We start from the raw sequence: 13,997 nt of genomic DNA on the forward strand, positions 1-13,997 counted from the left end.
TTGATAGTTTGCTCCGATTTTTTGGCACCAAATCTTTCCTTAGTTGTGACGACCTACATTCATGGCAGAAATGATTAAGTTTCTCAATTCAATCTCAGTTAAAGATACACAAAATATTTCCAGTTACACCAATCAAGAAGCAAACATTCATAGCATATCTAATCTTCCCTATTATAACGCAATAGTAACTACTCCATTTATCATTTCTTTCTATCAACTGAAGCATGTATCTCGGAGTGATCTTATTGAGTTGGAAAATAGTTAATATAGAAGAGATTTCATCTATATTCTCGCTTCAATAAACCTAGCATATTCTCTTTTATTCCAATAATTAAGATCACGCAATATATTTAATCCTTGATCATCAAGGATTTTATAATATTCGCCTAAACCTAATGGAACCTACTAATTCAAACTATATAAATAGCCGCTCATTCCCATCGTCTCTATTCACACAATCTCTCATTTCCCAATAGCAATATATCAGATAATAAAATTTTCTTTATTTACCTTCACCAATGGCTTCCCAATTTGCAATGTTAAGAGATGTCAGACCATACAAGACATCTTGGCGTGTCCAGGTTAAGGTGCTCCATTCTTGGCGCCAGTATACCAACAACACAGGTGAAACCCTTGAGTTGGTCCTCGCTGATTCACAGGTAAAACAACAATATATCAGAGAGTAGCATTTTATATTTCTATACATGAGCAACATGTAAAAACCTAACTCTAATTCTACTTCATTATTAAAACAAGGTGTCAAGATTCATGCTTCTGTGAAGAAGGATTTGGTTGCTAAATATGTTAACAGCCTACAAGTGAATGAGTGGAAGTTCATTGAACATTTTACACTTACTCATGCAGCAGGGCAGTTCAGACCAACCGGTCATCTATACAAGATGTCCTTTGTGAATGGCACTACTGTGACACGGTCTGACATTGTCTCTGATTCAAGCTACTTAACTCTGGCAAGGTTTAGCAGAATACAGAATGGCGATTTAAATCCTTACATGTTGATTGGTATGTAATGCTCTAAAATATACATTCTCATGTCTTAAATCAATTATGTTAATTTATGTATATATTAAATGTATTGTTGTGAACCAAATATAGATGTCATGGGTCAAGTGGTGAATATTGGTGAGCTAGAGGTCCTTGAAGCTAATAACAAGCCAACCACTAAGCTTGACTTTGAGTTGCGTGATAAACAGTGATGATCTGATATGGTTGTTTTATTATTAAGTAACCTGAGAATTTATAGAATGAGATTTGATATGATCTAATATTTGATTACATGTTTTCTACTGTAGTGATGATAGGATGTCATGCACACTCTGGGGGGCTTTTGCTGAAAAAATGTTTCAAGCATGCCAAGCAGCTGATGGAATCATGGTGATCTGTGTTATCAGATTTGCAAAGATTAAGGCATACAAAGGTATATTACTATTTCAACCTAAGGTTTTGTAATGAATAAATTTTATTTGACAATTGTTCCTGTTTTCTTTCTAGGTGTTAGGAGTCTCTCTAATTCCTTTGATGCCTCACAAGTTCACATCAATCCACCTTTCCCTGAGATTGAAGCTTTCACCAGAGCGTATAAGTTTATTTTTCAAACTACTCTAAACTTATAGTTTTATTATAACTGACTGAAAATTACATTCTTTGTTTTTTCTATTAACAGTCTCCCCTCTGATGGTCTAGCCTTAACTTTCCGTGAAAGTGTTCCTAAGTTCCAGATGGTTACAGTGAATAAGGATGATGATTGTCTTCAGTTTGAAAGGAAGACAATATCAGATCTTTTTAACTCAACAGAGGTTTGTATTTGTCTGAGTTATTCATATACCATTCTTATCTACTTTAGTGTGTGAAATCTCATTAATTACCTATACCCTGTAGATTGGAAAGGCTAGAGTTATCTGCACAATCTATGGAATTGATACAGATTGGGCTTGGTATTACTTTAGTTGCCGTAACTGTAACAAAAAGGTCACTCACATTCATTCTGGAGTGAATACTGCTTCCATGAAGAAACAAAAGCCAAAGTTTTGGTGTGACGTCTGCAGGAATGCTGTCACTAATGTTATAGCAAAGTGAGTCTTCTTTTCTTAATCTGATAATAATGCATATTTATAAGTTTGTGTTATTTCCTTTGAAATAATTACTAATATGACTTCTCTTATTGAAGGTACATGCTATATGTTAAGGTGATGGATAACACTGGTGAAACACAATGTCTTTTGTTTGACAGTATATGCTCAGAAATTGTTGGTGAAACTGCTGCATCATTGCTAGGTGGATCATTCAATGAGGTAACATTCTATTATGCTAAACCATATATGTAATTGATATACATGAAACATTCAATTGATAAGTACTAAATTCCTTATGTAGATTGAGGACCCTAATGATTTGCCTGACGTAATAAGGAATTTGGTTGGGAAGACCTTTCTCTTTCTGCTATGTGTTGAGAAAGAAAACATTTGGGATGGTAAGGATTCTTTCAAGGTTTCAAGAATCCTAAACAAAGATGGACTTTTGCAAGAAGATGTCCTTGAGGAATCTGAACAATTGGTTAATCCTGCCTCAATTGTTTCTGGAGATCAGGTAACATTTTTTAACTATCTAATCTCCTTAAAATTATATCAACAATCACTCCTACGGATAATCTCTATATTCAGTGTCTCATGTTAACAATGAGTCAAGACACGTCTGACTCATCCACTCCATCTTCCAAGCGTGTTTATGCTCCTAATCTGTCTGAGTCAGAGCAATCCTCCAGTTCTAAGAAGGTGTGCATCGAGCCTAAAGACTTACAGAAGTCAGAACTAGAATTTGAGGAGAATGGTCTGTCTCAAAATGGAGTTCCTGACAAGATCTCTGAAGTTGTGAAGGTAGAGAATGTCAAGATTGAAAGCAACAAAGGAAAGGGTGTTCAAGACAGTGGTGATCTTCCTGTGACTGAGAAGAAGGAGACTAGGCATGTGGCTAAAGCAGTTGGAATGAAGATCAAAAAAGAGAAATAGTGATCTAGCACCTGTTTGCTAAGCAATAAGGAGTTATCATAATTCCAAGTTTTTTAAAATTTCATTGTTAGACATTTGTTGGTTTTTTACTTTGGTTTTTAATTGATGTTTCATTTTGATTTTTTGGTTAATCTCCTCTAATAAACCTGTTTCAATTTCTGTCTACTGTACCATTGTCTTACTCAGTTATTGAAATAGCATATTTAAAAAGTTTAATCTAATCATTAGACCTCAAAACCTAAAGTAGAACCGCTATAACATCCTTATGTTTGCTACACGAAATCTCTATTATAAACAATGATGGAAATTCTTGGAAATCGTAATATGGAAAGCACAGTTTTATATAATCATTACTATAATTATGAATAAAGATCTTTTACAGGCTAACGATTCAGTTTCTTTGATATATTATATCTAACTTTACTTATCTCAAACGGTTTCAATGATTTACAATATATAATATCTATTTTATATAGGAAATTAAATCTATTCATTCACATCTCTACACGATTCTATAAATACTCAGACTTAACCTTTAGATTTATTCAGAAACCTAACCTTCTCTATAAAAAAAAACTGAGAAAAACTTACACTTTCTGTGATTCTTATGGGTACTATTGACTACATTTCCGATCTCAACCTGCAAAGACCTAGATGGACTTTGTACGTGAAGATTTTATCTATCTGAAATCAAGGTATAGACGCTATTGATGAACCTACGATTATGATTCTGACTGATGAAAAGGTTAGAAAATTTCTTCTATTGAACCTCTGTTTCTTAAGTCACAGATTTACTAATTTGTTTGAATCTTCACAGAGAAAACTTACTATTTAGTTCTTTTTATATGCCTAGGCCAATCAGATTGATGCATTTATCCCTCCTGGAAACTACTTATACAATTTCCGGCCAGGTCTCAAGGAGGGTCACTGGTACTACATGGCTGACTTCCATGTGGTACCATCTACTCAACCTGTTAAGTACTCTTGGAATCCTTTTGCACTAGAGTGTATATGGCCTACCACTATGTGGCCTGTGTCTCCTAGATGTAATGGAAATTTCTTCAACTTCATTCATTCTGATGAAGTTGAGTATGCTGGATTAGAGGATAAGCAACATGTGTCAGGTTCAAGTATATTTATTTCTTGATTGAAAATTAGTAAAACTTTGCTCTATTCTGACTTTAATTAAGTATATTTGTAATTTATTCTCAGATGCTATTGGTGTGGTCTCGAGTGTCTCTGCTATTCAAAGATTTCCATTTGTTTGTCGTCAAGGAGAGACAGACTATGAAGCCAGATTTGTTGTTGTCGAAATCAAGGATGACATGTAAGTTTTATTTTAATAGATATCTCAAATTAGTATCTGTATTGGCGATGTGGTATTGAATGCATTGAATCTGTGATCATGTAGGGGTAGGAAAACAATCTGTGTTGCAAAGGGTAGGTCCTGTCAGGCGTTTGTGACTAAATGGTTTAGGAAAATAACTTCTGTGACATACAATTATGACCCAGTTGTCATTGTCCTGCGTTTTTGGAGGGTTGCTGAGTTTGAAGGTTAGTTATTGGCCTCTAAACTATATATAACTGTCAAATACATTAGACAATAACTCTAACTGGTAACTATCAACATGTTTTAATAGGTCAAAACTGTTTGATGAGTGAGTATGGTTGTTCAAGGCTTTTCCTTGATCCAACCTTTCCTGATTTGGACATTCCGAGATACATGTAAGTAGTTACCTATCAGAAGTTAAATAAGTAATCAAATGCTATGATTACTGATTGGATTAAGTAATGTTTCTCTTTTTTGAAACAGACGTGGCTTTGCAGAACAACAAGATGATGTTCAGGATGTTGGAATGAAGTTGGAAGTGTGATGATTTGGTTCTACCAGTGGCTGCAGTTGTTTTATTATTACAAAAATACCTTTCTCGGTTCTCTATTGTTTTATGTTTCTGAAGACAAGTTTGTTTTAAGTTTCTTTTGACTATCCACTGCTTTATCCTTTATTTGCATTTAATGTTTATCTAATTAATCTACTCTAATGGTTATTTATTTTATAGTAAGTTTTAGTATATGATCAATAAAATATATAATTGTTTTAGCCAAGTTATAATTTCATTAGATAAATTAACAAGTTTTGAGATATTTGCTAAACTATCAGTTTTGTTCAGTTTACCTTATTTGAATAGTCCATCTTCCTTATGTGCTAATATTGATTGTGAATAGCAAGAATATTTCATTGCTCTCTTTCCTGATACAAAAAATATAGTTAGTAATCTTATAATTACAACAATAATCACTATAATCACGGAATCAATCTTATAGTTTGGTATATTCCGCATATTATCTAAAGGTTCTCATTCATTACTTATAGAAAATAACATATCTTAGTTCCTATATCTTTGGCAACAGACAATCATTTAACAATAATAGTCAATCTACAGATATCAAAATGCTTTCTATTTAGACCTTAATCTCCTTTATATAGTTACCAAGTAGTCTAATCATCTATAGACATTCTTAGACTAAAATATGAAAAAAAAACCTCTATCTCCAACAGAAAATAATGTTCCTGAGTCTAATCCACCAAAACGTAATCGAGGAAATGAGCCTTACACTAGACTAAGGAACATTTCTCAGTTTAATCTACCTATAATCAGGAATGGTTCTGTCCCTCTTAGTACAGCGTTTGGTAGTGCTTTTAGAGATATTACTAACCTTCCACACCCACAAGTTAGCCCCATTGAAAACTCTGCAGATGCTAATACATCTTCATCTGCAAAACAGAACAGTAAGAATCAAGGTTAGTTTCTAAAGACAAGTTTTCATTTACAATTATTTTGTTTTCATTCTCATCAAAGATAAATAGAAAATACCTTTATCTCTAAATCTTGATGAGTTTTAAAACAGGTTCACTTCGTGGAAAAATTCTGGTACCTTGCTCTCCTTACACCAGACCTAACCCATTGTTAACTCCATCTGGATTAAGCGCCATGACTAATACAAGCCAGAGTCTTTTTAGCAGAACACCTACAACTCCAATAATGCCTCCACCTTCTGTAACACCAAAGAGAATAGGTGGTTAGATTAATTAAGTTCCACATATGAATAATTTTTGCAACAATTATGGTATGATAATGTTTTAAAAAGAGAAGTATATTGTATAAGTAATAAGTTTAATATCTGTTGTAGGTGTTCAATACACTGGAAATCCATCATGTATAACCAACCTCCAGACATCAAGCTTTGTTTCTCATACAATAAATTTGCCAAGGAAAAACTTAGATATTGATTTTACAAATGCAGAAACCTCTTCTTCATCTAAAGGTAACAGTCTTTACTGTATTGTTTTTCGCTTGGAAACAAAATGTAATTAAGAGGCATGTCTTAACCTATTTTCCTGTTTTGTATTCTCAAGGTCAGAATACAACTCAAGTAATAGATAATGAAGATAGTGATTATAGCCAAGATGATGAAATGTATGATGATCCTGAGTTTGGTAATGTCAGTGAAGATGAGACACTAGCTCAAAGCTATGATCTTAGTTGCAGTGAAGGTGAAGATGAAGTAGTAGATAACAATGAAATGTCAGTTTCTGACGAGGAACAGATTGAAATGATGTCACACATCACTGAAGTCTCATCTCATACCAATGATTTGGCAAGATCATCTATTGAGTCTGTTCAGCAAGAAACACATGAAGGAAATGTGCCTCCCAAAAGAAAAAAGAAAAGAAAATCAAAAAAGAAAAACAAACCAATAAGTAAATTTTCTTGCCCTTCCCAGTACTTTTTTTATTTTTGGTAATTCTGAATATGAAACTTATGAGAAACATATTTATGTTTTTCAGCTTATCTTGATCATGGTGACCCTACTTACTCGTGTAAGTATTGTGGTGCATTGATGTGGCATGCTGAAAGAATAAACAAAAAAGTTAAATCGACAGATCCTACATTTACACTATGTTGTGGTCAAGGTTCTGTTAAGCTGCCTTTTCTTAAAGAGTCACCAGAATTTATCAAGAAACTTCTGACTGGGAAAGATCCTCAAAGTAGGAATTACAGAAAGCACTTGAGAATATGGAATATGGTTTTCGCAATGACCTCACTAGGTGGGAAAGTAGATAAGTCTATACCTAAGGGTAAAGGTCCAAGCATGTTTCGTTTACAAGGAGGTAACTATCATTTGATAGGCAGTTTGAAACCTGCAGAAGGTGATTATGCGAAGTATTCACAACTCTATATAGTAGATACTGAGAATGAAGTAGATAACAGAGCAACTGTTATTGGGTTAGTATTATTTCTACTTAACAGGCTTATTAAATTCTTTTGTATTTCTATGTTGTGGTATACTCAATCATGGGCATCTTATTTTTTTTTAATGTAGCAAGGGGAAAGAATCAACTAGAAGAGGAAGCAAGGATATACTGAACAAAGAGACAATTGAAGCCATTATGAAAATGCTCAATGAAGTTAATCCTTATGTCAAGAATTTTAGAATTGCCAAGGAAAGATTTGAGGTCGTTAATCCCCAACCATTTCATATGAGGATATGCTCTGGTCGTAAAGGTGCTGATGGAAGGACTTACAGCATGCCTACGACTTCGGAGGTTGCAGCGTTAATCCCCGGAGACTTTACAGAAGGTATGCCAAACCGTGATATAGTTCTACAAGAAAGGACTACAGGCCACCTAACCAGGATTAGCCAGATTCATATTTCTTATCAGGCTCTTCAGTATCCTCTGATTTTCTGCTATGGTGAAGATGGTTACACCCCAGGTATAGAGAAATGTTATAAGGGTAATAACCAGAAGAAGAAGAAGTGTATTAGTATGCGTTAGTGGTTTGCATTCCGTATTCAGGAGAGGCCAGGTGAGTGCCATACTCTTCTACTGTCGAAGAGGTTGTTTCAGCAGTTTTTTTGTGACGCTTACACCACTATTGAATCAAATCGTCTATCCTACATAAGGTTCAATCAGTCTAAGCTTAGATGTGAGAATGCAAACTCACTAAAAGAAGCTGCTGACTCTGGTGTAACAAATATGGAAGAAGAAGGAAATCAGATTTTGATTCCAGCATCTTTTACGGGTGGTCCAAGGTATATGGTTCAGAGTTATTATGATGCTATGGCCATATGTAAACATTATGGTTTCCCGGATTTATTCATCACGTTTACATGTAACCATAAGTGGCCTGAGATAACAAGATATGTCACAGCAAGAGGGTTAACTGCTGAGGATAGGCCAGACATTGTTGCTAGGATATTCAAAATCAAGTTGGATTCTCTGATGAACGATCTAACAGAAAAGAAGATGCTTGGAAAGACTGTCGCATGTAAGTTGTCTGACTACTTCCAATAGAATAACAATAAACTGAGACTATTTCAATATTTTCACACTATATTCTATGTTATGCAGCTATGTATACTGTAGAATTCCAGAAAAGAGGCCTTCCACATGCTCACATTCTTTTATTCATGGATGCTAAAAGCAAACTTCCAACAGCAAGCGATATTGACAGGATGATATCTGCTGAGATTCCAGATAAAGAAACAGAACCAGAGCTTTATGAGGTTGTTAGTAATTCAATGATTCATGGCCCATGTGGTGCAGCAAATATGAGTTCTCCATGTATGGTGGATGGCCAGTGTTCTAAATCGTATCCTAAAAAATTTGAGGATATCACCAGGGTAGGCGCTGATGGTTTTCCTATCTATAGAAGAAGGCGCTCTGACCACTATGTTGAGAAATGTGGAATTAAATGTGATAATAGGTATGTCGTTCCATACAATAAAAAACTATCAGTTAGGTATGGTGCTCACATTAACGTTGAATGGTGTAATCAAACTGGGTCTATTAAATACTTATTCAAGTATATAAATAAAGGCCCAGATAAGTTAGCATTTGTTGTGGAGCCTGTCAAGCCACCACCAACAGATAATGGCTCACACGTAGATCAAACAGCTAATGGATCAGAACCATTACCAGAGGAGAAAAAGAAGAATGAAATAAAAGATTATTTTGATTGCAGGTATTGTATCCTAATTTTGCTCTTTCTCAGTTTATTTCTGTGATTGGTCAGTCTGGATCCTGAAATGGATTTGTTTATTATTCAAAATTGTAGATATGTGTCAGCATCTGAAGCAATTTGGAGAATTTTTAAGTTTCCGATACAGCATAAATCAACACCTGTTCTGAAGCTATCTTTTCATGTAGAAGGAAAGCAACCAGCTTATTTTAAAGGAAAAGAGGTGATATCAGATGTTTTGGACAGAATTCTCAATCGAGATTCTCAATTCATGGCATGGCTAACATTGAATAGGAATGATGGAATTGGAAAAAATGGAAAGCGTGCTCGAGAACTCCTATATGCAGAGATACCTGCATATTTTACATGGGATGGAACTAATAAGCTGTGGAATAAGAGGTCTAGAGGATGGTCCTTAGGTCGGATTAATTATGTTCCCAGGAAGCTAGAAGATGAATATTTTCTACGAGTCCTTCTTAACATCGTCAGAGGTCCTACATGTTTTGATGACATTAAAACATATAATGGTGTTGTCTATCCAACTTACAAAGAAGCATGTTTTGCACGAGGAATTCTAGATGATGACCAGGTGTTCATTGACAGTCTGTTTGATGCGAGTCAATTCTGTTTTGGTGATTTTTTGAGGAATTTCTTCGCTATGTTGCTACTATCTGATTCCCTATCTAGGCCAGAATATGTTTGGGAACAGACGTGGCATTTGTTAGCAGAAGATATTCAACAGAAGAAGAGAAATGAGTTTGACAACCAAGGTGAGATAAATAATGAAATTGCTTAAGTTATATCATATACATTTTCTCAGTTAAATAAGCAATGATTCTATTTTTTTCTTGACATTGCCATTTATTTTATATGCAGATTTGAATCTGACAGAGGCAGAAATTAGGAACTACACTCTTCAAGAACTAGAAAAAATGATGTTGTCTAATGGAGGTACTCTTGAAGATATACAAAACTTTCCTAAGCCAACTAGAGAAGGTATAGATAATTCTAACCGTTTGATTGTTGATGAAATGAGGTATGACCGTACATCATTGGCTGAAAAGCATGCTGAGTGGATAGATATTATGACACCGGAGCAGAGAGGTGTTTATGATGAGATTACCACTGCAGTATTCAATGATCTAGGTGGAGTGTTTTTTGTGTATGGATTTGGAGGTACGGGAAAAACTTTTATTTGGGAAACACTTTCAGCTGCTATTAGATCTAAAGGAGATATAGTTCTAAACGTGGCTTCAAGTGGTATCGCTTCTTTGTTGTTGGAAGGTGGAAGGACTGCTCATTCAAGGTTTGCCATACCTCTTACACCTGATAGCAGTTCAGTGTGCAGGATAAAGCCAAAGTCTGATCTTGCTGATCTGATAAAGAAAGCTTCTCTTATTATATGGGATGAGGCACCTATGATGAGCAAGTGGTGTTTTGAATCTCTAGATAAGAGTTTTTGTGATATCATTGGTAATAAAAATAGCAAAGTATTTGGTGGAAAGGTTGTTGTCTTTGGAGGTGATTTTAGACAAGTTCTACCTGTTATCGCTGGTGCAGGCAGGGCTGAGATTGTGATGGCAGCTCTTAATGCGTCTTATCTTTGGGATCACTGTAAGGTTCTAAAGCTTACTAAGAACATGAGGCTACTTAAGAAGGATTTGAGTGTAGAAGAAGCAAAAGACATCAAAGAATTCAGTGATTGGCTTCTAGCTGTTGGTGATGGTAGAATTGCGGAACCTAATGATGGTGAGGCTCTAATTGATATACCTGAAGAACTTCTGATTACCGAAGCAAAAGATCCAATTGAATCCATTACTCGTGAGATATATGGAGATCCAGCTATGTTAAAAGGTACTGAAGATCCAGTATTTTTTCAAAAGAGAGCAATTGTGGCGCCAACCAATGATGATGTACACACAATCAACCAATATATGTTAGACAAGTTGGAGGGTGAGTCATAGCTTACTAGCTTTGTGAAATTATTTCCTTCAAGTCTTTCTTACAGCTAAAAGGTTTTTTTAATTTTTTCAACAGGTGATGAGCAAGTTTTTTACAGTGCTGATAGTATTGATCCTGAAGATTCCGATTCACTTAAAAATCCTGTTATCACACCAGATTTCTTAAACAGTATCAGGCTACCAGGTTTGCCACACCATGCTTTGCGTCTGAAGATTGGTGCTCCAATAATGTTACTCAGGAATATTGATCCTAAAGGTGGTCTATGCAACGGTACTCGGCTTCAGGTAACTCAGATGACCCCACGTGTTCTTCAAGCAAGAGTTATAACCGGAGACAGAATTCGTGATATTGTTTTGATTTCATTAATCAATATTACACCATCCGATACAAAGCTACCTTTTCGGATGCGTAGAAGACAGTTCCCAGTATCACTAGCATTTGCTATGACTATCAACAAGAGTCAGCGACAATCACTAGAGAGGGTTGGACTCTATCTGCCTAAGCCAGTGTTTTCTCATGGGCAACTATATGTTGCTTTATCTAGGGTTACCTCAAAGACAGGTTTGAAAATTCTGATTCTAGACAAAGAAGGGAAGATTCAAAAGCAAACAACTAATGTTGTTTTCAAAGAAGTTTTTCAGAATATTGACTCATAATGCTTCTTGCATTATTTGTCAAACAATCTTATCAAAGAAGGTATGTTTAGTTTACCATTTTATTTTATAATATAATTGCTTTATGGTAAGCAAAACCCCCAGTCAATCAATCATATATTTGACTAACAATCTACTTACCTTTTCACAGATTCAATGTCTCATGGTTCAAAAGAAAGTAACAACCAATCAATCGCCTTTCAATTCCAGTTATTGTGCTAACTATATTTGACTTCTTTAAACACTCTTACTTTCGTCATATTTGGTTATGTCTTTCTTTTTATGTATTGAATAAAGTACAATCAATCAAGCAGATGCACAATCATTTAGTTTTCTCATTTTCACTCAATTTATCTTAGCTTAACATTAATGAAAATGTTGTAGATGTTTATAAATTACATTTCAGTGAGAAGAAAGTGTAAACTAACCTTGCATAGATGCGGATGTAGATTTGATTCTCCTTGGTTTCAGATTTTTGTCCTGATGTCTTCTGATGGTAGAAGCTTCCTATTCAATATACAGCAAGGGTTAGATACTTCAAAATAATCATCATAAAGTCCTTTATGCCGCCCAAAATCACTAACTGTACTCTTACCTTCTCTTCATTTTTTTATCTGCTTATGTTAAGTTGAGGAGTTTCCAACTTTCAATTAGTCGGATTCTATGTTAATTCCTAGACAAACACACATTAATCGATTAGCTAATCAGTAGAGTTGCTATGTCATTCAAAGTTTAGCTGTGCTCAGAACACTGAAAATCATTTGAGTTACAAACTATTGAATATACTATTGTCAGAATAAGAATTGAACTTACAGTTTCAGCTCGCTTGAATAAGAGGTCCCAGAAGCAAGTTCCGATAACCCTCGATTCCAATTGCTGCTTGATCTTATCCAAGCTGTTATCAGTAGCATCAACAATCCTCTACGAATTTTCCGAAATTGACAAAATGGGTCAGTTTAAGACTGTCAATTAGAAAAGGAGCCAAAATAAAGACACTAAATTGTTGCAGAAAGATATCGAGGGAGAAAGATACCGGAGAAGCGCCGTTCGAAGCCATGTTAATTGGGATCGACGATTAAGGAAAGATCCATGGTCGATTAAAGGTGAATAATCGCTGATTGATTGATCGAGAGAAGAAGTGGTGTTAAGGTTTTGTTTGGTTTAGGTTTTGAGCCGAAGAAGACGAGATTAAAGAAGAAGATGAAGAAAATGGTGAAGAAGATGAAGAAAATGGAGAAGAAGAAGTTAGGTTGATTGTGTTTCGCGGAATTGAAAATGACCCGTCTTCGCGAGCTTTGTGTTAACCGGTCGGTACGTTACCGGATCAGATCAACTAATCTGACCGGTTCTTTTGCATTTTTTTTTTTTTTGCCCAGTAACATTAAAGGACTTTGTTGTCTACAGCCCAACATGTATGAGAGGTTACCTGATTTTGTATTAACATGTTAATTATGTTATTAAGTTCAATATATATCATGCAAACTAATTAATTAAAACATATTATTATCTCAAACAATAAGTTTTTGCATATGAAAAAAACTATTCACAGCCATATTTACATGATCAAAAATTAATTTTTCCTTAATAAAATCAAACTATCGTGCAATTTATATTGATTAAAATTATTTTAATCCTTCACATCTAAATAAATCATATAATACAAGATATCTAAAATCTGAGAATTATATTACCAATGCAAACAGATTGACATTTAACATATAAAAGCCAAATGCACATATATGAAAATTAATCTTACCATAGAAACAAGCTGTATGTTTACACATTACCAAACTTTTAAAAAATAACTAATTATGTAGTATCAATTAGACGATTAATATAAAAGGAAATAATTTTTATGTAACACATATGACTCGATTAAAACATGTTATACACAAATAATATCGATAACTTATAACACAATCCCAACTATAATATATAAATATATATATAACCACAAAAAAAAAATCAAAATAAAATAAAACCAATTATTATTGTATTATTAAATAACAAATAATAAAAATATTCAACCCGCGGTGTACCACGGGTAACAATCTAGTATTGTTACTAAAAATCTTAAAAATTTTGGAGGCCCAATACCCAAGTGTCTTGGATACGTGTGGCGGGCCGGTCTGGTGACATTAGTGGAAGGCTCTCCTCTCTTTAGGCTTTGCGGTTGAAGTTGTGGTGTGGTTAGATTCCGATTTTTCTTTGTTTGATGTCCCGTGTTTCAGTTTTTTTTTGTCTTTGTTGCCTTTGTTTGTTTTGGTTTGCTTTGCATTTTCGTGTTAGTTAAAAAGTTTTTCATGTCTTTGGACATAGTTTTCGGGGTTGTG

At 34.6% G+C, this 13,997-nt stretch overlaps 1 protein-coding gene across 1 annotated transcript; it reads right to left on the reverse strand.

The window, feature by feature from the left end:
- Positions 1 to 5,908: 5,908 nt before the first annotated feature.
- On the reverse strand, positions 5,909 to 12,831 carry LOC9327969. The gene is made up of 4 exons (XM_021010997.1): positions 12,698 to 12,831; positions 12,478 to 12,585; positions 12,093 to 12,171; positions 5,909 to 6,080 (listed from the first exon to the last, which is right to left on the reverse strand). The coding sequence occupies exons 1-4, from the start codon at positions 12,719 to 12,721 to the stop codon at positions 5,971 to 5,973; spliced, it is 321 nt and encodes a 106-aa protein (XP_020866656.1). The 5' UTR covers positions 12,722 to 12,831; the 3' UTR covers positions 5,909 to 5,970.
- Between the last annotated feature and the right edge of the window lie 1,166 nt (positions 12,832 to 13,997).

Source organism: Arabidopsis lyrata (genome assembly GCF_000004255.2).
Source record: "Arabidopsis lyrata subsp. lyrata unplaced genomic scaffold ARALYscaffold_1, whole genome shotgun sequence".
NCBI classification, from domain to species: Eukaryota; Viridiplantae; Streptophyta; class Magnoliopsida; order Brassicales; family Brassicaceae; genus Arabidopsis; species Arabidopsis lyrata.